Here is a 25205-nt window from a genome sequence, read left to right as displayed (position 1 = left end):
GAGAGGCACGTGACAAGCAGATGGCTTTGAGACTGAGTTATGGAAGAGAGTTGCACAACCGAACGCTCCCACGTTCAATGTTCCAAACAGCACAGGGACCCGCTTACTGCTCCCTTTCTGCAAGAACCGACAGCTCTTTTCCTGACTGGAAGCTAGTCCACTCCCGTGAGGCAGACACAGGGCTAACACCGAAAGTCCTGAGTTTACTTTGCCAAGCTTGTCCCCTATCACTTTGTTGGGGGTTATCTACCGTTCGGGATTTCTAGGGCATACTATTGACTTTGATTCAGTAGGAATCTATGCAGCCTGGGTTTTTACTTGACTGGAGAAATTAATCCAGAGCATCTCTCTCCTCATGAATAGATGCCCAGGGAGAGGATGCCAGACTGGCATGGTCCCCAGGGGCCACCATCCAATGCCTGACACACCCCGGGCCTCAGTGTCTATTGAGCAAACACATGGATGGTGGCTTGGTTGGTTGTTAGGGCCACAGGGCACAGCAGTGCTTTGAGCCTCTGAAGTCACAGACTCCGTTCATCAGTGTGCGGTGGTTTTCAGTTTGTCTTGGCCAATGTTATCCTTGGGTTTGGTTCATATAAGAAAAACTAACGACTATTCTAAGTATCGTAGATTGCTTCTCTGTAGACTTTTCCTGGCCACATCTTCAAATCATTATACAAAGGCATAGTAACCCATGTTTTATCATTCCCTGTGTGTCTGAGATTTACTAAAACAAAACAGAATTGTATTAGCCAAGTTATAGACTAAAAAAAAAAAAAAGGTCATGAATCATTTTATTATAAAAAAGCAAAACATTGTTATAATTATTATGAATCTTTTTTAAAGGCAGGGACTCTCTATATACCTACCCCTGGCTGTCCTGGGACTTGCTGTGTAGACCAGGCTGAACTGAGTCTTACAGAGGTCCACCTGCCTCTGCCTCCTAAATTCTGGGATTCAAGGTGTGCACCACCACATTCGACAGAACGTTATTATTTACCATGTTGTCAGATAACTCAGGTCAGCTCCTCCATCAGCACTGGGAACTCTCAGAGCTTCATCATCTCTCTCCCATCCTAAATATGACCGTGTTGTTATAAGAACTTTTTTTTTTTTTTTTTGGAATGATTCCTGTAGATCCTTGTCAAACAAGTGAAAACTCTCATTGGTTTTAACCCACAGCCACCATATTGTTGCTTTAGATTAAAAAAAAAATGTGTGCATATCTGGGTGTGGGTTTGTACTTGTGCATGCAGTAGCCCTAGAGGTCAGAAGAGGACATCAGGCTCCTGGAGTTGGAGTTAGAACCAGGTGTGAGCATGGGATGTGCATGCTGGGAACTGAACTATTCTTTGTGGGAGCCTTACGCTCTTAACTGCTAAGCCGCCTCTCCAGCCCCTAGATACCCGTCTTTAAACACAGTAGAAGACAAAGGAGAAAAGCCTCAGGCATAAACGTAGTGTGTTAGATAATTAAGTAGCTTACCCCTCCCACACAGTTGTTATTAGTCTCTGGCTGAATGAGAATCCGTTTAATTCCTTCAAGCTATATAAAATGTGACGAAAATATACAGTCTCACAGTACGTTGAAACGGCGTGTGAAAGGCCTTCCCACGGTATCTGTGTCATATGTCAGAGATGAATAGTGTTTCTGATTTGATGGCCACTTGGGCCAAGTTTACTTTAAGAGGAGGCCTGCTCGGAGACATAACGGTAACAGAAATGGTCTCTTGGGAAAGCCTATTGGTGAGGTTTAACTTTTTTGTCTTTTTTTTTTTTTGAGGTATGCTTTCTTTATGTCTTCTAAGTGGGCATTTTATAGGCCCTGGGCCAAAGTGCCTTATAACCATGCTTAACTACCATGCACACTGCCTGAATGTCCAGGGACCCAGGTGGTGGAGGCAGAGGAGGGTGGGGTTTGAGGAACCTTCATCTGAATAGCAGTTTCTGCCCTTGAAAGCGTGGTGGGGAAGCCAACAACATCTACAGGACCTGGGAGCCCTTTCCGAACACAGCGCTCCCCGACCTGCCCTGTCAAATCAGCTTTCATATCCAAACCAAATCCTCAGGTGATCTATATGCATGTACGATTCTGGGGGCATCATCCTGGGACCCCAATGTTTCTTGGTGACCAAGCACACCATGCCATGGCTTTGCTTTCCCTTTCTCTCTCCTTGTGTTTAGAATCTCCCCGTTTTAGAGGCTAGCATCCACAGCTGAAGGCACCCTTCTCACTGCTCCTACACCTACTCTCTTAACCCTAGATCACTGTGCTTACTGTTATCAAGAAACCATTTCCAGGGCTCATCCCCTGAGTGTAGAGGTTTCCTTGGTAACACCTACTGCTGGGATGAGCCTTCTTAAGCTATGCTGAGATCCCATGCTTCTAGGCCGTCCGCGGAAATGCCACTCCCTTTTGGTTTTAAGTGCCATCTGTGCATGGGGGAGGGGGTGTGGGAGGAGGATTTCTGTCTCTATCATAGAATTCCTCCAGTTTCACTATCGGTTTCTTTGCTAATATTTGTGGGGTGCTGGTGGGGGAAGGGTAGACTTGTTAGGTGCCTGGGGTAGTCAAACCAGGGCTTTCTCAGTAGGGGGAAAGAGCATGGAACTGCTAAGGACCAACTTCTCAGATCCCTCTGGAGGCTTCACACGGCCTCATCTTTGTGTCCTGAGGTGCAGCTTGCGGCAGGTGCCCGGAGGCAACCGGAAATCCAAACCAAGACCTAGACTGACCAGCCAGTTGGCCCCATAGAAGCAACTTGGTCCTTCTGTTCCAAACTGTGCTGGCAGGGGAAGGGCTCAGCAGAAAAGTGAGCTGGCAATTTAGAAGCACTGCTTACGAATTCAGGCTCTGTGGGCTGGGGGTTAGCGCAGCCAATGGTCAAGGGAACATTTTAGGGTCAACCAAAATAGGGAGCACCCAGGCAGATCCCCCTAGTCAGAAGACACCGGCAGGGGGAGAAACAAGATTGCTTTCTGGCCGTAGTGAGTCCGAGGACCGCGCTTGCAGCTCCCGTTCTTCTTGAGGCCCACAAACCAGTTCTTCTCCGCATGCTTCTTGGATGTGTAGGTGTTATAATGGTTCTCTTCCAGCCTTTCTAGGAACAGGCATTCCTCATCTGGTGTCTGCTAAAGGATAAAAACCAAGGGGAGGAGGACAGAACAGTTAGTGAGTGGTTTGAAACAGGGTTCCCTTCCTCTCTTGTTCACCAGCTGTGTGAGGATCTCAGATTCCTCCCCACACTGGTGATTGTCACTAAAAGGCTGGGATTTTTGCCTCAGTGTTGTTATGAACACAAATACTTATGTGAAATGTGCTTTGCACATCCAAACACACAGAGGAGCTTCAGTGTGTTTCTGTTGCTCTCAGACAGGCCTTGAGCTCCTGGTTCTCTTCTACCTGCCTTCCATGAGCATGTGCCACCATGACAAGACACTTAGAGAAAGAAAAAAATAATCTAACTTATTTCTATTGTTTCTGAAAAGAACTATACTTCTTAATTTTAATAGAAATGGATTAAATCAAGATGTGAGAGTTAGCCAATAGGAGGCTAGAGCTAATGGCCAGGCAGTGTTTAAATGAATATAGTTTCTGTGTGATTATTTTGGGTGTAAGCTAGCAGGATGGAGGGAACAAAGGGCCACGCTCCTCGTGCAACAGTTTGATATATTGCCAGGGAGTAAATGCAGGACCTTGTATATTCTAGTTAAATGTTCTACCACAGAGCGATGTTCCCAACTCTAGACAACTGTTCACATTTCACAAAACTCCCCTATCTCTTCGTGCACATGTAGAATGTATAAGGCTCTACAGATATAGATTCATAACCTGTTAAGGTCATAGTCTTTTTTTTTTTTTTTATTTTTTTGAGACAGGATTTCTCTGTTTTACAGTCCTGTCTGTTCTGGAATTTGCTTTGTAGACCAGGCTGGCCTCAAACTCACAGAAATCTCTCTGCCTCTTGAGTGCAGGGATTAAAGACATGCACCACCACCTTATCTGCTGTTTTAATATTGAGCAATAAACTGATGAAAGTATATTCAATATCCCTACCAAGGAAAAGTGAAGTTAAAATATTATTAGTCATTATTAGTTAGGATATCTTTCTGAGTATGACTTGGAGATAGGTATCAAAATCTGAAACATCCTCTCTCCATGTTTCCCTTTCTCTTCTTTGTTCCACTTCTGGGACTTGAACTTAAAGTTCTCCCTCATGCTAGGCAAGCCCCTCCTGCCCTAAAGCATGTGTTATTACCTTTGGTGCAGCAATTTCCCTTCTAGGACTTTGCCATTAGGAAGCAGTTGAATGAATATAAAGTCCCAATTTGAGGGTGGATTTTGAAGTATTGGCTATTGTGGCAGTACAATGGAAGATGCCTATGACAAGGTGATAAAGTTCCTCCCTCACAGTAGAATCCAGTGCGGCTTTGGCTTATTGAAATAGCCCAAGCATGTCAATAATATGGTTATTTGGGAAAAGTCTATCAGCTGATATTTTACCTGCAATTATTCTATTAAGAGGGAAAGAAGTCAATGTTTCAAACTTCTATAGGAGCAGATTCTGGAATGCTCGTACTTAATTTGAATTTAAGGCAGCCATGTGGAAATTCTTACGCTATACACTGTCCTTTTGATGACCTGCCGTATCGGACTGTGCCTTTACCAAGTCATGATCCTTATGGACTCTCTTCAAGCACAGCTGAGTTCTGATTCCCTTGCCATGGTTTTGGTGTTCTATCAGATCATTCATTGTTCTTTATATGTGGACGTGTTTGTTTTATTAGGGTACGAGACCTACCAAATGGAGAGGTGAATCTTGCTAGCCTCTCTGGTCTTGTATTTCCCTTTAGACCCGGCTTTGCGGATGCTGGCTGCTCATTACCTCTCGAGTGGGTAAGTGGAATTCTTTTCTCTTCCTGCTTGGGTGGGAGCCAGATTTCTGCTAAGCAGAGTTTACCGCTGAGCGACATCCCAGCCCCAGCGCTTTTATTAGCAAGGAACTATGCAACAGGAAGTGTCCGGCTTCTTATTCATTTATAGTCTGGGGAAGTGACACCTGGGTGAGACATTGTGGACCCTTCTGGAACAAAACAGGCTATAAATATAGTATTTAATTGAATGACTCTGCCTCTGGAGGAACTTGGTCCAGACACTAGTACTAGGGCACATTGTTGAGACAGAAGGAAGGAGGTGGTTTTAGACTGTGTGGGTCGTCATGACCCTGGAGTATGATTACCCCATCATGGCCCTCAGTGGGTGTCGGGTGATGAAGGTGGGGTTGGTCCTAGACCCTACCTGTTGTTCTTTGTCACACTGGTGCAGCCGATGTGCAGAGTGGCTGAGTCATGACTGAGGAGGCCAGCCCTCTCAGAGCTACTGCACCACGCAGCCAGGCTTTGTGTGTACTTACTATACATTTGGCACAGTGCTGGGTACATGGTCCTCAGGCCCTGATTCATGCCTATTGTTGTGGCTGTTTCTATTTTTATATTTAGCATGCTTCCCTGTCCCAGTTACTTGAGTGACATACACACATTGTAGAAAATCTGGAAAATACAGGAAGCCGTTAGTGTTTTATAAACCCACCCACTTACCACCACTGTAGATAACTATATTAATACTTCGTTATACAGTGTTTCAAACTTAATTTTTCGAAACAAAAATATCTGTTCTACACAGACCACAAATAGGAATCGGAATGGATGAATACCTAAAATTTGCTCTGAGTATGAGAGAGTTTTCAGCTCTGTTAGACTGTTTCTTTGTCAATATGGTATATGCAAAGATTCGTAGGTAGGACATGCTAAGGTCTTATTTGGGTGAATTCAGTGATGGCTATGGTTGATGTGGGACAGGGATTTCTTTTTCTAGAGCCTTGAGAACACTGGCTTCAGGCAGTTCTCCCTCAACATTTATATTTAAGTGTAAAATATTAGAATAAGTGTCAAAATTAATTTCAGATAGAAAAAGTCTAAAACCTCAGCACAATCTCTAAGACATAGTGAGTGTGTGGGGCTCACAAGCTGATCGTTTGTCTTAGGGGTGTCATCAGTATAGGGCCTCCCAGGTGCCAGAAGCTCGTGAGCAAGTTCCCCATGCTGTCCCCTTGGACCATCTTGAGCCTGTGTAGGTACTGTCCGTTGGGATAGACAGGGCTCACAGTGGACAAACAGCTAGTTAGGATAGGAAATGTATGAGCTTCATCTGAGGGTCTAAGATGGAATGGTTGACTGATTTGGATTTGATGGGTGATTAGAAGAATTGCCTTAAAGTCCTTTTCTTGGGCAGCAGTCACACCCAGCTCCAATCACCTGCACTGTCTTTTCCCATGACAGCGTTCCATCTTCTGCCCTCTAGTGGGCAGTGGGGTAGCTGCGCTGTGTCCACACCTAGCAGGCTTCTACGCCTGTACTGCTTTGGCAGTTTGATACCACTGAAAGTCAGCCCACACTAAACCTGCTTTCCAGACTGCCTTTTTTGTAGGCCCCATCTTCCAGAAAGGGAGGGATTTGGGCCACAAATTACAGGCAAGATTCTGATAAGTGCTCGGATACAGAGAAAGAATCACTGAATCCAAAGCATTGCAAGTTGACTTAACATTGTAGGTGACCTTGAAAAAAATCTTCAAATTTTTATACAATTTAATGTTTTAAGTGCTAAACTACTGCAATTTTTATTTTTTAAAAAAGCATTAAGAGACGAGAGAAGTAACAATAACCAGTATACCTGACTTCAGTTTCCAGTACCTACACTAAAAAAACGTCAAGCTTGGTGCATGCATGTCCCAGCAGTGGGTATTGGAAGACAGGCAGACCCTGGCCTTTCTTTTCTTTTCTTTTCTTCTCTTCTCTTCTCTTCTCTTCTCTTCTCTTCTCTTCTCTTTGCCCCTCCCCCCTCTCCTCCCCCCTCTCTCTTTCTTTCTTTCACCCTGGCATTTTCTAGCAAGCCAGCTTAGTCTACATGGCAAGTTCCAGGCTAGTGAGGGACCCTGTTGAGGACTGACCCCCAAGGTTGTTCTCTGGCCCTCAGTGCTTATGTGCACACATGTTACCCTCCCCCCCCGCCCCCAAACAGGCAGGACATTAAGAGACACATAGCTCTCACTCAACTCAGGGACACTTTTGGACCGAATGAATAGAGTAGGATTAGGCATTCTGGAAGGAGTGCCCAACAAGTTAGCAAATTACCAACCATCATTTCTTCTCTGTGCGATAATTGGAGTATTTTGAGAGAATACCACAAGAAACTCTTTTATGTTCAATGCCTAAAATAAAGCAAGGTGGAGGGTGGGAATCGTACTGGAAAAAATAACAAACAAAGACTAATTGAGGGTCTTTCATTTGTATCTCCCACGTAACAAGACTTCTGGAAACCTCAAGCCTTGGCTGAGTCTGGAGGCGTCAGCCTCATACTTACTGAGCCGTATAAAAGCCCATCCGTGTCCATGGCCAAGTACTGGCCAGTCTCCGTACCCTTTATATACACTTCGCCCGCGCTTTCCGCACTCAGCTGCAGCTGAACTGGAATGAAAATAACACAAGCAAAAGTCAACAAACACTTTTGCCAGTCGTCCCGCAGCCAGAACAGTCGGCCATGGAAAATTCTGCTCATTCGTTCTGTAGCAGAGGACGAGCCCTTCGGTGAATCCAAACAGTAGTTCCCTTTCCTTTCTGTTCACGAGAAGTGGCATTCCTGAGACTAGGAGGGACAATGGCTGGCTTGCCAGTCCATATGCTGTGCACGCCTGCCCAGCTCCTCTGTCCTCCCCCTCTGTCACCTGAGGAGAAACAATTACAGAGAGAGGTGATGCTGGCTTCCCTGGTTCCGCTCGGCTAGTACTAGTTCTTGGAGTACTGTAGAGCAGGCAGTGGCAACAGTTTTAGCTGTCACCCTACTGGATAGGGACGCACTTTCAAGGCAGAGAGTGACATGTTGGCGGATCATTAATATTTTAAACCCAGAAACCGTTCTTTTCCTAGAGAGGAGAGAGTTCAAGGGAGTCAGAACTCACCCACAGTGAAATTTAGTAAACCCCTCCACTCCCAAGGCATCCCAGATGGGTCCCTGGCAGAGAGGAAGGAGTTACCCATTTGCCCATAAATGCAGGGACGGGACAAAAGCAATGTTTTCAACTGGGGGTCATTTTCTTCCACAAGGGATGCCTGGAAAAGCCTGGGGGATTGTCTGTGTCATTACAGCTGGAGGGGATGGTAAGGGACACTGGCATTAGTGGGCAGCGGCCAAGCATGTACAAAACATCCTCTGATGCAGAGAGCATGCTAAAGGGCCTGGGACCCATGCTAAGACACCTTACGACTAAAGGCAAGGATCCCAAGTCGCTTAAGACACCTATCACCATGTGTTCTGGTTGGTCCTCCTAAGGGGCTTTGGGTAGTGATGGACGTATCTCAGAGGCTAATACCCAATGGATAATTGTTATTTTGCTTGTTGACCTCTGAAGGGAAGTCGTTAATGGTTATCCTTGGGAGACAGAATTAATGTTGGACTCCTGTGGATAATTTCTTTAGCCTCTAGACAGTCACAACTGTCATTCTGACTTGAAGTGAGAGGGCCAAAAGTAAGTATGTCTAGAAAGTAGATTAGCGGTGGCCATGGCCTAGGCAGGAGTCAGGATTATGACAGGAAAATATAATTAAGAGGTATGTGGCGTTTTATTGCGCTTCTACTCATAATGAAATCAGGACCAGGATGGCAGCCCAATAAACAGGGCTGGGTTGGAGGGCAATGGACTTGACAGATTTCTCTATGGGTCCACTTAGACCCCGTCCCATCCTTCAGTATAGCGATGGATACGCAGCTTCAGTGGCTGAGCTCCTGGCCCTCCCTTCTGTACATAAGCTTCATCCTGGGAGATGGAAGCACACAGAAGGCCAATCCTAGAGATGGCACATGTGTGCTTTTCTCGAGAGAGCTGTGCGTGACTGCCAAACACATAGATTCCCCCTGCGACAGCGTTAGTGTTCTCTTCACACAGTTCTCCATCCTTGTTTTTTCTTAACAGCTGTCAGAGATGAAAGAGGTTGCTTTTGCAGGGTGTGTGTGAAAATTTAAGTGTATGAGTGTTTACACTGAACTTGTGTGTGTGCACCATTTGTGTGCAGTTCTCACGGAGGCCGGAAGATAGATTCAGAGCCTCTGGGACTGAATTTACAGACAGTTGTGAGCTGCTCTGTGGGTGCTGGGAATTGAACCCAGGTCCAGTGGGAGAGCAGCCAGTGGTGTTAATTGCTGAACTGTCTCTCTACCCTCTTGCGTGTTCTTTTTTGCTAGTTGACTTGTGCTCCATTTTGTAGCTATCTGTTCTCTGACCGTTGACCACATCCTGACAGATGTGCTGCTCTTTCCCTCTTCCCCTCTGCTTTCCTCATCCTACAATTCACGCAGGAGTGACACAGAGTTCCATCACCTCTAGAAGATGTACCTCTCCATCCTCGGAAGTCTGCCTACTTCCTGTGGTGAGCAGAGACAGTTGAAATTACAGGAAGGGAGCTGGGAGCTGGGAGCTACCAACTTCCATTCCTACTGGGCTTCCTAACTCTGGTCATCTCTGAAAGTCTGGTCATGAGACAGTAGGGCTAAGAACATCTAGGAGCTGCTCTCTCCAGCCTCTCAGAGCAATCACTTGCTCACTATGCTATACCTGTGTAACTTTCAGTTCGTGTGTGTGTGTGTTCGCACGCTCACACGTGTGCGAAAGTCATTAGGCTAATATTAGCAGAAATGGTTCTGCCAAGCCACCCTCAACAAGCTGTGGTCTTTGAGTTGTGTTCCCAACACATTCTCTGGAATTAATGGGGCCAAGATAAGAGATATGAGACTTGAGGCTGGACTCTGCATCCAGCTAGTGGGGTGACCCTGGCGAGGCTACTTAATCTGTCTTGGGCAGAATGGTGGGTGTTAGGTTCCATGTCTATCCAGGTCTTTCCAGATCTAACTGTCTGTGAAGCGGGTGGCTACGTATGATCGTGATGCTCTGGACACAGAATGGCATGGCATGTCCAGGTAAAAGAGCACAGCTGTGGTGCATGCTGTGACATAGGGAAGTCAGTGATTGCAGTTGCACGAAAAACCCAGAATAAGCAAATACGTAAATACAGTGAGGAAATTAGTGGGGCCCAAGGCCTGAACAGGAGCTGGGGTAGATATGCAAGGATCATGGTTAGGAGCCTGGGAGATTCTTTCTTGAAAATCAAAAATCATAGAGATGTTCGTACAACCCCATGAAGAAAAGTTTTAAGGGCCATGAGATGGCTCAGTGGTTAAAAGCCTCTGCCTTGCAGACTACCGACCTGAGTTTAAGCCCAGGATCCCAGGCTAAATTAGTTTTTTTTTTTGTTTTGTTTTTTTTTGAGATAGGGCTCCATGTAGCCCAGGCTGGCCTCAAACTTGCTATATAGCCAAGGATGACCTCAAACTCTCAATCTTCTTGCCTCTGTTGCCCAACTACTAGAATTACAGGCTTGCTCCACCAAACTCCCCAGGGAAGGTTTGTTTGTTTGTTTGTTTTTAAAGCATTTAACACCTTAGCTCTGTCTCTTGCTGCAGGGCTGGGTGAGGGCAAGTTCTTCCTTTTGTGGAATCCCATCCAGGCCTTGGAAAGATCTCACAGAGGTAAACAAGAGCTGGGGCCTGCCTAGAACGTGACCTCAGACCTCCGCCAGGGCTGGTTGGTGTGCCGGTAGAGTCGGCTCAGGAGTTTCCTCTCTAAATATTATTTCTCCAGGATGTCCAAGTTTCGTAGCTCATTTTCGCTGGGTTTCTTTCTGGCTGCGTTTCCTACACATATATTTCTGTGAGCATGGCTGGCAGGAAGGCACAACGCCCAACCCTCTTGGCGGGGGTGTGGGGGTGTGGGGGGTTGGTGGTGGAACGGGACTCCATTCTAGTTTTGCAGACCTACACCCTCTTAGCTGCTGGCTGTGGGGAACACTCAAGGGAAGAGGAAGTGTGACCTCAGAATCTTTGCACCCAGCTTCCAGCCTGTTGCAGCAGAGCAGGGAAAAAGGGTTGAAAGACATTCAGTGTCCCCACCCCCCACCCACCCAGGTGTGCTGAAATCTGTGCTCATTGCCAGAGGGGGTTCATGCATCCAGGACTTACACAGCACTAGGGTGACAGACACACAAACCTATGACTCAACAGCTCTCTAACAAAGGCCCCTTGTTTGAAGGCAAAAGTAGATACAGGCGGATCTCTGGGAGTTCGAGGCCAGCCTGGTCTACAAGAGCTAGTTCCAGGACAGGCACCAAAGCTACAGGGAAACCCTGTCTCGAAAAACCAAAAAAAAAAAAAAAAGAAAAGAAAAGAAAAAAAAAGTAGATACAAGAGTAAAAGTACAATTAAATATCACACCTGCTCCGCTCCTGTCCCTGTTGCTCTGTTCCTCTCTGTGTCATCTCCTCACCTCTGTTCTTGTAGAGAAAAGCAGGAGATGGTATCCAGCCGCAAAGGGACTGCAGGGCAGTAAGTAAATCCTTACTGGAAACTTTGTAAGAAGCGTGAGCTCGTGTGTATAGCGCATGAACAAATGTGTGTAAAGTGTAAAACTTCCTGGATACTGGTCAGGGGTGTCCAGCAGCTGCCCTGGGGAGCCTTAGAAGGTGGTAGAGGACCGGGAACCCACAGAGAGACGGTCTGATTCATTCTCATGCTCTGTTTCTATAAAATCAGTTCCGCAACCATCTCTGGGTCCTGGGTTGATGGTGTTTGCTGGTCTTCGGTCTAGAGTGTGTGCTTTTGTGTTTTACTACACACTTGTGAGCTATCACTTTCATCGGAGTCATCATCTCCCACAATTCCTCCTGCCTCCCAGGGCTGGAAATGTTTTAAAGTTCTCTTCCTTGTTAATGGGCAGACCCTCAGAGCTCCCCAAACCCTCATCCCTTCCCTTTTTTCCTCCCTCCCTCCCTCCCTCCCTCCCTCCCTCCCTCCTTCCTTCCTTCCTTCTTCTCTCCCTTCTTCCTTCCTTATTGTGTGTATAGGAAGTGTCTGTGGAAGGTTGTATGTGAGCTATGATGTATGTGTGGAGCTTTTGGACAGAGTTCTCTCCTTCCAAAACCTTTACATGGCCTCTCTGAAAAACAAACAGTCTCAGGTTTTAGACTTGCAAGCGGGTGCTTTACCCGCCAAGCCGTCTTGCTGGCTCCAAGACTCGATTCTTGCTCCTGGTGACCTCTGAGGTGGGTCAGTGACTCAGCTCAGGCTTGAACACAAGGATCCATAAGAGGGGAGCATCCTTCAGACCCAGAACTACTAGAGGTAGGGGTGCAGGATGGGATGGAAGGTCCCAAAAGCCCCGACTTCTCCATGTCCAGCACCCTCTACCAGGTGAGCACCCTGAGCGGAGAATGATGCCCTCACTGGGAGGGAGACCCTGATGGCTATGAACAGGAAGAGCAGCAGCCCTGGGCATTCCAAGTTGTTTGTTAATGAAAAACAAAGTCAGTAGCTAGTTGAAGACTCCCTTTAGCCCAGGTCTGAAATGGAGACAGCAAATTTTGATTTAGCAGAACAGGAAACAATTTTCTAAAGATATTCTAGTGGGTCGATAGGAAATTCAGAGCCTTATAAAAATTGCCTTGAAGCGTCTTGGGAAAGTCTTGTGTGGTAAGATTTTTTTTTTTTCCTAAATGACAATCTATCACTCTGTAGTCCAGGCTGATCTGGTATTTGCAGTGATTCTCCTGCCTCAGGCTCCCAAGTACTGGACCAGAAAGCATGAGACGCCATCTCTACCTAGTTGGTGGATCTGTTACCATAAATGTCCTGCTAGAATCCAGGGTTGTGTTTTCATATGTTTTGTTTTGTTTCTGGTTTTGGTTTTGGTGCCGGGCATTGAACCCAGGACCTCGTTTGTGTTGAGCCTAGATGCTGGAGGGTGCTGGTTTGAGGATACAAATCACAAATATCAGCCTGAAATGTACAAAATCACCTTAGTAGCTCACGTTCCCATGTTCCGTGCTCACTGTTCATCACCCTGTGGTCTCTGTATGCTCATGCCCCTTCCTGATGAGGAACCCAGCACTTTTCAGGGGCTCCACCAGCCTATACCTGGGTACTTGTGCCTTGTGCCTAAGGAGTTAGCTGGCATCCGCTTTCTTTTCTGTGACCAGAAGCTTCTATGAGGTCATAACAGTAGCTTGTTCACAGAGAGGCATTTCGATTCCTTACTTTCTAGAGCAGAAAGGAAGGAAAAGAATACAAAATGGCTAGTGCCAAGAGCAGTGATCTCTGGGGCCCACACCCCATGTCCACCCCTGTCCTGCACTAGGGATTTTTTTATAGCAAAGATGACAGCTGGTATCTTGGACTGGGAAGCCAAAGGGGAGGGCCTTGCTTGTGTGTGGCATGGCCTGCCTTTTATGCCTGCTGCCCAGAGAGAGGCCACAGAGATTACGTGCCCAGTTTATTCTGGGTTGGAGACTTCCCGTCCTTGGTTGTGTTTACTCAAAGTGAGGTCAGCCTCATTCAGAACTCAGCCAGGTTGTTTATGTCGGTGGGTTTATAATTAAAGTGTAACCACAAACCAGTCTTCGCAAAACATTAAAGACAGAAGAGGGGAAAAACGGACTAGAGGGGGAAAATTCCAGCGGTTTTAAATGTGTGTGTGTGTGTGTGTGTGTGTGTGTGCGCGCGCATACATATGGAAAAGACTTTTGCAAACATTCGTAAAGGTGTCTTATCTTTTTTAACATCTGGGAAAAAAGGCCAGAAAACGTTTTATTTAGTTCGGAGATAGACTGACACACACACACATACACACACACACACAGACACACACACACAGACACACATGTGTGTGTGTTGGTATGTATATTGTAGTTTTTCTAGAAAAATCTCCATAATCAAGCGAAGGGTCTTGAGTTAGACTTGGGGAACTAAGAGGCTGATATGGCACATATGGCGGGCAGGCGCATCCTGTTGGGAGAGCCCTGCTCCTCTCTCTGGCTATGGCAGCAGGACCCAGACCTCCCCAACGCGGTTGTTTGGGAAGCTGTCCTGACTTGCAGTCCAAGCTGGTGGGGGAGAGAAAGCCTTTACCATTAAATGTGGAGTCCCATCAGACCAGACAGCGGAAGTCTGGACTGCCCCCAAACAGTGCACTGCAGTGTGGTCTGCCTGGATCCAGGGCAGTGCAGTAAGATCCTTTGGACCAGCCAGCTCCCCTGGTGCCTTTAGGATGTGGCTAGATTTATAAATATTTGATTGGCACACACTCTGCTGAAGAACATTTCCATCTGTGTGGTGAGTGGTGCCGAGGATCCTCCCCCGACACAGCCTCCTTCCTACGTGCTTGGGAGGCTAGGGGCCGTAGGCTCCACAAGGAGGCTGAAAATTCGGGATGCTTAGGAGGGAGTGTGCCATTCCTCTCTAGCTGCCGTTCCAGCTGTTGACTTGATGGAAGTGTAAGCCCCTACATGCCTTCTCCAGAGAGGAAACTCCAGCAGAAGGAGCAGACAGGCATAGGACTCTTTGCCTTTGCTCCAGTGTCTCTGTCTCGGGGAAGTTAGATGGGAAGGGTGTGCTGGGCTAGGGCCTGGGAAGCTGTGACTCTATGCCAGGTCTCAGGAGCTCAGGCTAGACAGTCTCGGGGAAGATGGGATGGAGTCACCAGCAGTTCTGTGAACGAGCTTAACATTTAATGGCCAGCTATCAGCTAGGTTGGATGGGGAGGCACAGCTAGCCTGCGGAGGGGACGATGGTGACCTTGGAGAATGACACTGTTTTGAACATTCAGGGGCCTGGCAGTGTGCTGGACATGTGTAGAAACATCACCTTTCACAGCCTGACTTTCCTAAGAGGCAGAGAACTGTTGGGATTCTTGTTTTTTAAACAAAGAAACCTAGGCGCATAGAGGAAAAGTAACTACCACAAAATGTCACAGATTCAGTAAACACAGTCAGGGGACGTCAACCTCCTTTTTCCTATCTGAGCCACGTGATAGGCTGAACATGCCAATGTATTTAGTTTGTGGGTAGAAATGCTGTTGTCAGGATGTTAGCATCAGGGTGGTGGTGGGATCCTCAGATAATTCTATTAGAACAGAAGAACTTAGGCTCCACAAGCTGCCCCTGTGAGGGGCCTGGTCAGCGCAATGGTGACTAGTGACCTCAGAGGATTGCAGGTGGAGATGACCATCTGTGCAGGGCCTGGCATGTGCCAGTGCTTGACAGGTACTTCTTGAGATAGTGTTGGGTTTAAATTTATCTGCCAACAATACAAGTCAGCCGCTCATCAAATTAATGCTTACTGGGCACTGAGCCAAGTGCTGGGCAAAGTCACAGTGTCGGCCACCAAGACACAAAGTCCTTGTCCTCAGGGGCCTGTGGGGGGGAGAAGTCCAGTCCATGACCACATGAGTGAACACAGAAGTGTAGTCCCAAGGAGAGGGGCACAGATCTGTGACACCTTTTACCTACTCCGTGTCCAACATGAACGGGCCACCTCCCCTGCTCCGCGGCTCTCCCTAGACTCTCTCAGTCTCTCAGGGCTGGCACCCAGTTATCAAAAGCTTTCTTTTCACAAGCTGCATCCCCAGGGGCTCCAGAATCAGTAGCCCTCCCTCACTGTCTGTCTGTCTGTTTCTATTGTGGTTACTATGACATTGTAACTAGTGTTTGCATCATGTACGGACCATTGCCCAGAGCTGTGACCCAAGCTTTGGTGAAGGCACAAGCCCCTGAACCCCTGTCTCTACAGGAATCTGGTAGAGACATTTTACTTCAGTCTATTTTGGGATCGCCAGTGCACAGTGTCCCCCAGAGGCTGCTACCACGGGTAAGATACCTGGAAACTGTTTCTCCCGAGGAAGGGTAAGACAGACAAATCAGAATAATTTCCCCACTCTGGGACAGCTTGTCAATCATTGAGGACAAAGAGACACTATGAAAGGAATGAACTTCTGTCTTGTGAGGTCTGAGGCAAGTTCTGTCTTGTGGGGTTTATGAATTACCTAAGTATCTCACTGACTTTTAAGGGCCCTCTTTCTTCAGGAGACTTTGGGGTGCGGCGGTGGCTGTCATGCTCAGACCAATGGTTAAAGAATAGTACTTCTAAGCTGGGCTGTGATGGCACAGGCCTTTATTTAACCCCAGCACTCGAGAGGCAGAAGGAGGTGGATCTCTGAGTTCGAGACCAGCCTGGTCTATAGAGCGAGTTCCAGGACAGTCAGGGCTACACAGAGAAAACCTGTCTCAAAAAGAAAACAAACAAACAAAAACCGTGTGGCAGATTGTGTGTGGATCATAACGGCTATCCAGGGCTTCTACTCTAAACTGCCCAAAGCTGCCTCTGCCTCTGAGGCCCGAGGTTCAAAACAGCAGTGCCACCGCTGGGCAGAAGAGGGCGACTGATCCACACTCAGGGAGATCGCCCATGCCCAGGAGGAGTGAGGCCAGCACTCCCATTCCAGGAGGAGGAAGAAGCTGAGTCTCAGTGAGATTAAAAGCCTGCCCAAAATTGGACCTCAGCGGATATCGGGGATTAGAAGAATCATTGGCATCGTTAGCATCTTTAGCAGAGTATTTCATGCAAAACAGAGAGACTATTTATTGTGTGCTTAGAAAGTGGCAGAGTAGGTCATGAACACCAACATTCCAGGGCCCTGACTGCAGAGGACAGGTGGATTGTCCATTGTGGTTTCAACTGGTACAGGGCAGATTGCTGCTTGTTTATCTTAGCACTGCCCCCTTGGCCCTTGTTCTTAGCTCCAGAGTAAGCAAACAGTAAGCTCATAGAACTGCTTTGAATGTTGGCAGAGAAGGCCGAATCTAGACTCTAGCCCTTCGTGGGTCTGAAGAAGCGCCTTAGTCTCCCATTGCACGTCCATACACTGCAGCAAGTCTAGAGATGCAGGATGCTAACAGTAACATTGGCTGCTGGCATGTACTGGGCCATTACCCTGGGCCAGGCAGGCGCTGTGTCCAGAATGTTTGCTATGTTATTCATTTAACTCTCTCATGAAGCCTGTAATCGGTATTCTCGTTTCTTTTTAAGCAGAAAAATAAAGCATAAGTGTGCTCAAGTTCACACAGCAGATATCCCAGCACCCCTTGGGTGCCCACTTCCTTACAGCTCTCCTACTGAGCTATGCTGAGTTCCCAGGGCTTCTGACAGCTTAAGCCGGTAGGTCGGTGCCACCACAAGCTGTCCCAATGTTATGCACCCAGAGACATCCTATGTGGCTAATGACAAATGAGCAGCGGGAAGGCACATGACATTTGTCCAACAATCCAGTAACTGTAGCCTCTTGTTCCCCTGAAGCTTAAGATTTCCAAGAACCAGGCAAGCCTCAAGAAACATGTCACCAGTGATCATCACCTTTGGTTTGGATCTTGGGGACTAGAATATCCCCCATTAGTGCAGGAAACTGATAGGGTTTACAAACATTTAAAACTCAGAGAAGTTAAGGCTTGTTCCCCTGGGTTGTGTGGGTGAACACATGAATTGTATAACATGCCTGATACAATGAGATAAAGTCTAAGTTCATTTGTGAGATGGGGTCTCTATTCTACGCCCGGCTCCAACTGTGTAGCTGGAGGATGACTTTGCTTCTGCTTATTCTCCCCTCTACCTCCCAAGTGCTGAGCTTAGAGATGTATAACGGCATATCCAGCTTGTATTTGGTGAGGCCTCCTATGCTAGGCAAGCACTCTATCAACCAGACTACAGACTCAGCCCAAACTTGCTTACTCTCCTGTGTGTCTTGACTCTTGAGATTGCCAGTCCTCTATGCAGGGAGCAGATCAGACTTCCCTGCACCATCTACTACCCTAGTGGTACTCAGGGACTCCCTGACTCTTGTAGAAAGCAGACACTTAATATCATATGCACACACACACACACACACACACACACACCAGCGCTAGACAGTACTGGTCGGGAAGATTATTTTCCCTAAGCCACACCTCCATTTATCAACATTGTCGGAAAGCCAGGCTGCTGGGAAAGCCCGGAATTGTCAGCCTCTCACTCTGTGGCTCCCACCTCTGGCTCCATTAGTGTCTGGAGAATGACTTGACCCCTCCCCTTCTGCATACCACAGCCACATCTGCACAAGGCGCTGCGGGGAAAACTGCATAATTTATGATGTGTTAGGCTGTGCTTAGAGACGGGGGATGCTCAAATCAAGCCCGGTGGAGACATCACCTGGAGAGTCTGTTAACGTGAAATGGAGCCCCTATCTTTGTACAGGATTTCCCGTCCCTAACCGTTGGGTTCTTCCCGTTGTGGACAAGCAGGCCCTTGTCTGTCTTACGGGGCCGGATCTTTTGTTAGTTTATAGAAACCTGGGGAGGGGTGTGCAATGACTGAACCAAAGCCAATGTTATGTCAGGTCAACAGAGAGTCCTTCAAAAGCTTGCAATAAGATATAATTAGCTAAGTGTTAGCCCGTAGGTCCCTGGCTTCCAAAAGCCAGCCCCTTTGTACATGTACATGTATGTTATCTCACTTCTGAATGCATTCTGCCTACACACAGAGCCTCGGAAAGTGGGTACCAGTACCCAGTCTCATCGTCTTCCCATGCTGGACTAGGGGAGACACAGGAAAGTGCTGGTGCAATTTGGATAGTTGCTTACTGTGCTGGTCACTTCTGTCCCTTGTCCCATCCACTGTCCCATCTGGAAGGATCCTCAAGAAGTGGCCCCCGTTGCTGCAGTAGAGAAGTTTGGGTTTCTTGTAGTTTCCTGCAGGCAGATCAAACCTCTCGGTCAGGGCTGTGAAGGTGGTGATTTCTCCTTCAGCCATGGCTCAGCAGCAACCGGTGGCGGAACTCTCAGGACTGAAAGAAATGAAACACACCTGTAGAATGTTCTTTCGGTGAAGGTATGGTGGACATATTCAGGAAGGGAAGGACCACGCAGGGCCACAGACTGCTCAGGTGGTACCCAAGGTGGATGGGCCCGTGAGGAGGCTGGCGGTAGAAGAGGGGTGGTCCCTTGCCTGGGAGACATTTTTTCAGACAATTCTCTCTTCCAAATTGGATACAACTTTGCAACAAGCTGGATCGATCTATCTATCTTTCTTTCTTTCTTTCTTTTTTTTAGAACTTCAAATTTAATCATTTGGCCAATAGGAAAAACATTGTCCTGGTCCCTCCTTCTGATCCACACACATCCTCAAATTAAATACTGTAAGTTGTACTAAAATAACACCTGGGGTCTGGCTGAAACCCACACAAGCAAAGAGGGCGGGGCTGAGGTTCTGCCTTCCACCCTCACACTGTTTTGACTAGGTACTACCAAGCCAGAGGAGGGCAAGGTGCAGAGATGGCCTGGGCAAAAGGGCACCTGTGAGCCAAGGGTACAGCAGAGGTAACAAGGGGTTAATATATGGCGACCTTCTAAATTTGCTGGAGGAAGGGATGAGGGCAGAGAGAGGGGCCTGGGCATTTTTAAAGAGCAAGTACTGCAGCCAGGACACCTTCTGAGACAGCATCTTGAAGGCTGTCTGACCCCTGGTTTCATAGTCTTCCACAAGACCCTCTTATCACACATTTCATCAGGTCTGTCCCTGTACCCAGACCATCTTCATCTTAATTATTTCCTAATATGAGATGCACTTACAACACAGAGCCTATAATAATATTTTATAGACCTCTGACATTATATATATATATGTATATATATATATATCCACTCTATGGAAATTCCTACTAGTGTAAAATGTATCAAGCATTGACACTCGGGATTTGAGAATAAAATCAATGAAAGTCTTAATTTTGAGCCATACATTTGCCCAACCGTTTAGAAAAAGAAAGTTCTAATAACTACAAAAACAGTGAAAGTTGTTTGCTTTTGCTTTTTTGAGACAGGGTTTTTTGTGTAGCCTTGACTGTTCTGGAACTAGCTCTGTAGACCAGACTGGCCTTGAACTCATAGAGATCCACCTGCTTCTGCCTCCCAAGTCCTGAGATTAAAGGCATATGATACTACTGCCCAGATTTTAATCATATATGTGTGTGCATGTATGTGTATACATGTATGTATTATAAAATGAAATTGTTTTATAGCAACAATGATCATCATCACCAACAACATATTCTGTGCTGAAAGATAATATTTGTTAACTGATCCTTTAATGTGGATGCTGAAACTCCTATTAAAAATTAAATCAGAGCTTAGAGGCGGTAAATTGTCTGCGCAAGGTCAACAACAAGAAGCTAAGGCTCAGAATGAGTCAGTGAACACAAAGCCCCATTTTGCCCTTAATTACTATGAGAAGGTTACACAAGTTCAATGATATGGAAGTGCTGTGACCAGAAGTGGGGGTTTTACCCATTGTACCAAATTACACCTGCCTTTATAAACTTGTTTTTCAGCCTTCCATCATGGTCAGAATGCTAGTGATCTCCAATAACCTCCCCTGCACCTGTTCCCTGTGGTTACCTCTATAGCAGAATTCCACATAGCTGCTGAGGCCCAAAGAAACTCATGCTGGTAGCACCCTGAACTCCCAAGACTGGCCAGAGCCCCATGTTCCATGCCCTGGTCAGTCCTACATAAGCCCTCGTGGGAATCTGTTCAGTCGTAACCCAAAGCACCAATCTGGGGAACTTGTCTTTGTAACCAACAGGAATTAGGGCTCAAATTGGAAACATCCACCTTTTTTTCTCTATTGGTAGTTAGTATGTCTGGTATGTGCAGTCCCGCAGGTCAGATAGTGACTTCAGTTTCAGCTACTGTTTGGGAGGCCCCTGCAAGGACACCTCTCAAATTTCATATGTGTGTGTGTGTGTGTGTGTGTGTGTGTGTGTGTGTGTATGTGTGTATGCGTGTGTGTTATTACATTCAAAGTCAGACTATCACAAACAGCCCCTCAACACATGGTTCCACATTGTTCTTGCCATATAAGACAGTGAGAGACGGATAATGTTATTTATATTAGCTGCAGAGTGATAATTTACCTTGTATAGCACATTGTGCTTTTCGTCCAAATTCTCAATATTTTCCAAGAATCACCCTTTCACCTCAAGCCTCTGGTCTTTCTGCTAACTTCCATCTCCTCTCTCTTTAGCTGCCCACCCTTGCCCGTTCCTTACTCAACTTCTTTCTGAATCACTTGATTTTTTTTTTCCCTGAGAAGTGCTGGAAATAGAGTTTCCTGCGTTCTAATTTGTTGTTGTTTTTCAAGACAGGCTTTCTGTGTAACCTTGGCTGTCCTGGAACTTACTTTGTAGACCAGGCTGGCCGCAAACTTATAGAGATTCACTTAATTCTGCTTCCTGGGTGCTGGAATTAAAGGCATTCCCTACCACTGCTCAGCTCCGTACCACTGACTGCACCCTGACTCTCTGGATCCCCTCTGATGAAAAGCAATGTAGCTGTTTCAAGTGAGACTAACTTCATGTGTCGCTCCATTAGCTCACAGATTCCCCTTCTTAACAGCGCAACTAAGAGATCGTATATTTTTTCATTTATTTTTATCCCCAGTACTTCCTAAGCTGCACATTTAATTTGCTATGCAGGAAACAATAGCTGCAGTCTAATGGCTACCACTGGAATTGGCAACCTTAGGAGAGCAGAACTTTCTTGTTGTCTCAGGGTCTCCTCCCGCGGTGGTTTCTGATTGCATTTCCCATACTTCCTAAGTTGTGTATTTAATTTGCTATACAGGAAACAATAACCGCACTCTAATGGCTACCGTTAGTATTGCCAGTCTTAGGAGAGCAGAACTTCCTTGTCTCAGGGTCTCCCCCAGTGGCAGTTTTTATGTTTGCATTTCCTCTGATGTGGGCCAGCTGCTTGTCAAGGATGGGCTTCCCTTTTCAGTCCCAGCCAGGTTGTTTGCTAAGTGCTGGGCATGGATTTGGCGCTACCTGCCTGTATTCTCGCCTCCTCCAACTGGGATAAAACTGAATAGATACAGCAGAAAGCTGGATGGGGTTGGAGGTACCAGCACTGGCTAAGGGTGATACCAATGTTCTCATTTACATGTGGGTATAAGCCAGGCAGTCTGGATGTCATCCTCTCAGAACCTTCATCACCAACTCGTGACCTTGGCCAGTCCCAGCAGGCTCTCAGGGGTTCTTCTTTCTGAAGCAGAGTGAGAGCTGAGGTGTGTAAGACCACACCTCTATTCTCTGCCTGCTCATCTCGTGAGTGGGATCGTCGTGGGATGGCTGCACTATTCGGATGCTTCCCTCTACGAAGCCTTCAGTTCACATTTCCTCCTGAATCCCGAAAGCCTCATGTCAACACCTTCAAATCAGCCTGGCATCGCAATGGAGCTGACAGCCATGGCAGCTGGATTTGTGAATCAGCTGAAGCCTGGTGGGAGGGGCACGAAAACCTCTTATTTTTGTTTGTTTGGTTTTCGTTTTTCAAGACAGGGTTTCTCTGTACGTAGCTCTGGCTGTCCTGGAACTTGTTCAAAGACAAGGAACTGGCCTCAGACTCACAGAGATCCGCCTGCCTCTATCTCCTGAGTGTTAGAGTTAAAGGCATGCACTACCACCACCACCAGGAAAATTCCTTATTTTTAATTTTCTTTACTATTTACTTATGATTTGAGAAGTAGACAGTTCAGAATTCTTGGACCAATCCCTAGTTTGCTAAGGGATATGAATAAAGGAAGTATATGGTGTGGCAAAACCTTAAGGCAGCAACCTTAACAAGTGTCCCTGGGGATTTATACGGATTGCTCTCATAAATGAATCAATTAACTAAGTGTAATCAGGCATTAAACATAATGTGGATTTTCTAGCCCTGCTTTTTGTTACCAATTGTCTGTCTTAGTGGCCATCTGGAGAGGGGATTTTCCGTGTGGGAGACAGAGAAGAGCAAGTCCAATGGACTCCCTCTCATCGGTCCGCACCAAGTCAGCTCCTGGATTTAGGATGCTGGTGCAATTTTTGAAAGTCAGATGATTTTCTTGGTTTCTCAGTGGCACAGAAGTGAGAGGAATACTCAGCCTATTGGAACGTCCACGTTAAAAGCTGACGAACTCGCTTAGCTGTGGCCACTGGACCAGACACATGGAACAGTGGGAGACTTATACCCTAGCCTGGGAGCTCAAGTCATTTCCCATGTGGGGAAACAAGCATCTACTGCACAGCCCTGGGCATACCCAGATGGGAACATGGATGTGCCACCCACTCTGGACGTGCTTCCTCTAGTGATCCCTACTCCACCTACCACACAGAATCCTTTGAAGGGTTAAACAAACGCAAAATTCAAAAAGCACAAGGGAAGTATAAAAATATAGCCCAACTTCTTAGAGATAAGAGCACATGATTATATTAGACTAGTTGAAGCCAGGTATGGTGTGGGTCAGCTTAATTTAAGTGAGTTATTTTTATTCTCTTCCCCGTGTGGCATAAGAAGCTCAGCTTCTTTTATTAAATCGCAAAGATGAGAACAGAGTAGTTGAAGGAGGCAAAGATCAAGCTATTGCTGCAGACTCAGGTATGGACAGATGTGTGGACAGGTGTGGAATTGACTCAGGAATCCTGATGCTCCCAGATGTGCGGACAGGTGTGGAAGTGACTCGGGAATCCTAATGTTCCCAGGAGGCGTTGATGTGTGGCTCAGGTGACTGCTGAGGAGAAAGACTCGTGGTTCTGAGAACCAAGGGCAGACAAACATTGGCACCTATAGGTTGGTTTTAATGCCTATTGCTGTTTATGCAACAGAGAACTATTCATGTAGAAAGGCAAACTGCATACAGACATTGAAGATAGTGGGTTTAGACCCAGCATGTGTAAAACAGGGCTTAGCTCCAGTTCTAAACAATGTCCACATCTCTATGAATGAATCCCTTCCTACTACCTCCAGAAATGTTAATTCACTTTAGATTTTATTAAGTCAGGTGTGTTGTTAAATGTTCAAAACAAATAAAATGTATTTCAGCCAAAGCTGGAAGGGGTGAGAGGGGAGGAGTGAAGTAGGTAAAATTGCATTGTATGAATTATCCAAAAAAATAGAAATGGACTAAATTATTTAGCTATAGGAGCTCTTAAAAATCCATATATCTGTATATATACATACATACATACATATATATACACACATATATGCATTCTGGCTATAAGAGATACATTTAAAACATAGGGATTCAGAGTGGTTAAAATAAAAGGGTACAAATTAAACTTGGGTCAGTGGCTTGCACACTATGGACAAGCACAGCAAGACAGTCTAAAAATAAAAAAACCCAAACTCTAATGGAGTGAAGAGGCAGCTTATATATGGGAGGAAAATCTTCGCAAACTGACAAATATCTGTCAATTGACAGGAGATTGATATCTCAAATATATAAAGAACCCAAAAAACTTAAACAAGAGTAAGGCAACCTACTCCAAAAATGGGTTAAGTAAAGAACCGAACAGAAGTTCTGAGAAGTAGAACTACAGACGACCAAACTATTTTAAGAACTGATCAACATTCATAGCCATTACGGAAATGAAAATTAAAACTACTTGGAGATCCATCTTATCCTAGTCAGAATGGCTACCAATAAAACAAATGGTAACAAACACCGGTGAGGATGTGGGTAGGGACAACTTTTGGTTACTATTGGTGAGAGTGCAAACCAATGTGGGAGTATGGATATCTGTGTGGAGGTTTCTCAAAAAAGTAAAGTACCATGTGACCCAACTTCACCACTCCTGGGCACATAACCAAAGGACTTCGTACCCTACCGCAGAGGCGCTCACACATCAGTTCCTTGCTGCCATATTCACAAAATGAAATCAAGCTAGATGTCAGCCGATGGAAGAATGGATATTAAAAAATGTATATATACCAACGGGGGTTTTGTGCACCCATAAAGAAAGATAAAATTATGAAGTTTACAATAAAAAATGGATGGAGCTTGAAAATACTCCAGTAAGTGAGGTAACCAGGGTTCAAAAAGACTTTGTATTCTCTCTCATATGGAGATCCTGCTTTCTAGTTTTTATATATGTGTATTTATATGTGAGCAACTAGAAAGAGGTCCTTGGGAGGTGACAAAAGGCTAGAGAAGAGGAAAGCTATAGCATAGGAGATGCAAATGTGGGGGGGGATGCTGGGGGTGGAAGGGGGGATGCTGGGGGTGGAAGGGGTGCTGGGAGTGGAAGGGGGATGCTGGAGGTGGAAAGGGGGATGCTGGGATGAAAGGGGGGATGCTGGGGTGGAAGGGGGATGCTGGGGTGGAAGGGGGGATGCCAGGGTGGAAGGTTTAAGCAGGGATGATGGGGCAGG

The 25205-nt window shown here is 46.3% G+C and overlaps 1 protein-coding gene across 6 annotated transcripts in view; it reads right to left on the bottom strand.

The window, feature by feature from the left end:
- Positions 1 to 854: 854 nt before the first annotated feature.
- The window catches only part of LOC121445340 (fibroblast growth factor 1), an 85086-nt gene continuing 60735 nt past the window's right edge, over positions 855 to 25205 (bottom strand). For all 6 annotated transcript variants that reach the window (XM_041647426.1, XM_041647425.1, XM_041647428.1 and 3 more), the window contains 3 exons: positions 18603 to 18805; positions 7420 to 7523; positions 855 to 3131 (listed from right to left, as the gene is read on the bottom strand). In XM_041647426.1, the coding sequence (XP_041503360.1) occupies positions 2937 to 3131; positions 7420 to 7523; positions 18603 to 18771 (468 nt within the window). In that variant the 5' untranslated portion in view covers positions 18772 to 18805 and the 3' untranslated portion in view covers positions 855 to 2936. The remainder of the gene's footprint in view (positions 3132 to 7419; positions 7524 to 18602; positions 18806 to 25205) is intronic.

Source organism: Microtus oregoni, unplaced genomic scaffold (assembly GCF_018167655.1).
Source record: "Microtus oregoni isolate MIOR12 unplaced genomic scaffold, Mior012 000176F_ref0000478, whole genome shotgun sequence".
Classification (NCBI taxonomy): Eukaryota; Metazoa; Chordata; class Mammalia; order Rodentia; family Cricetidae; genus Microtus; species Microtus oregoni.
This window is presented reverse-complemented; position numbering and strand designations above follow the sequence as displayed.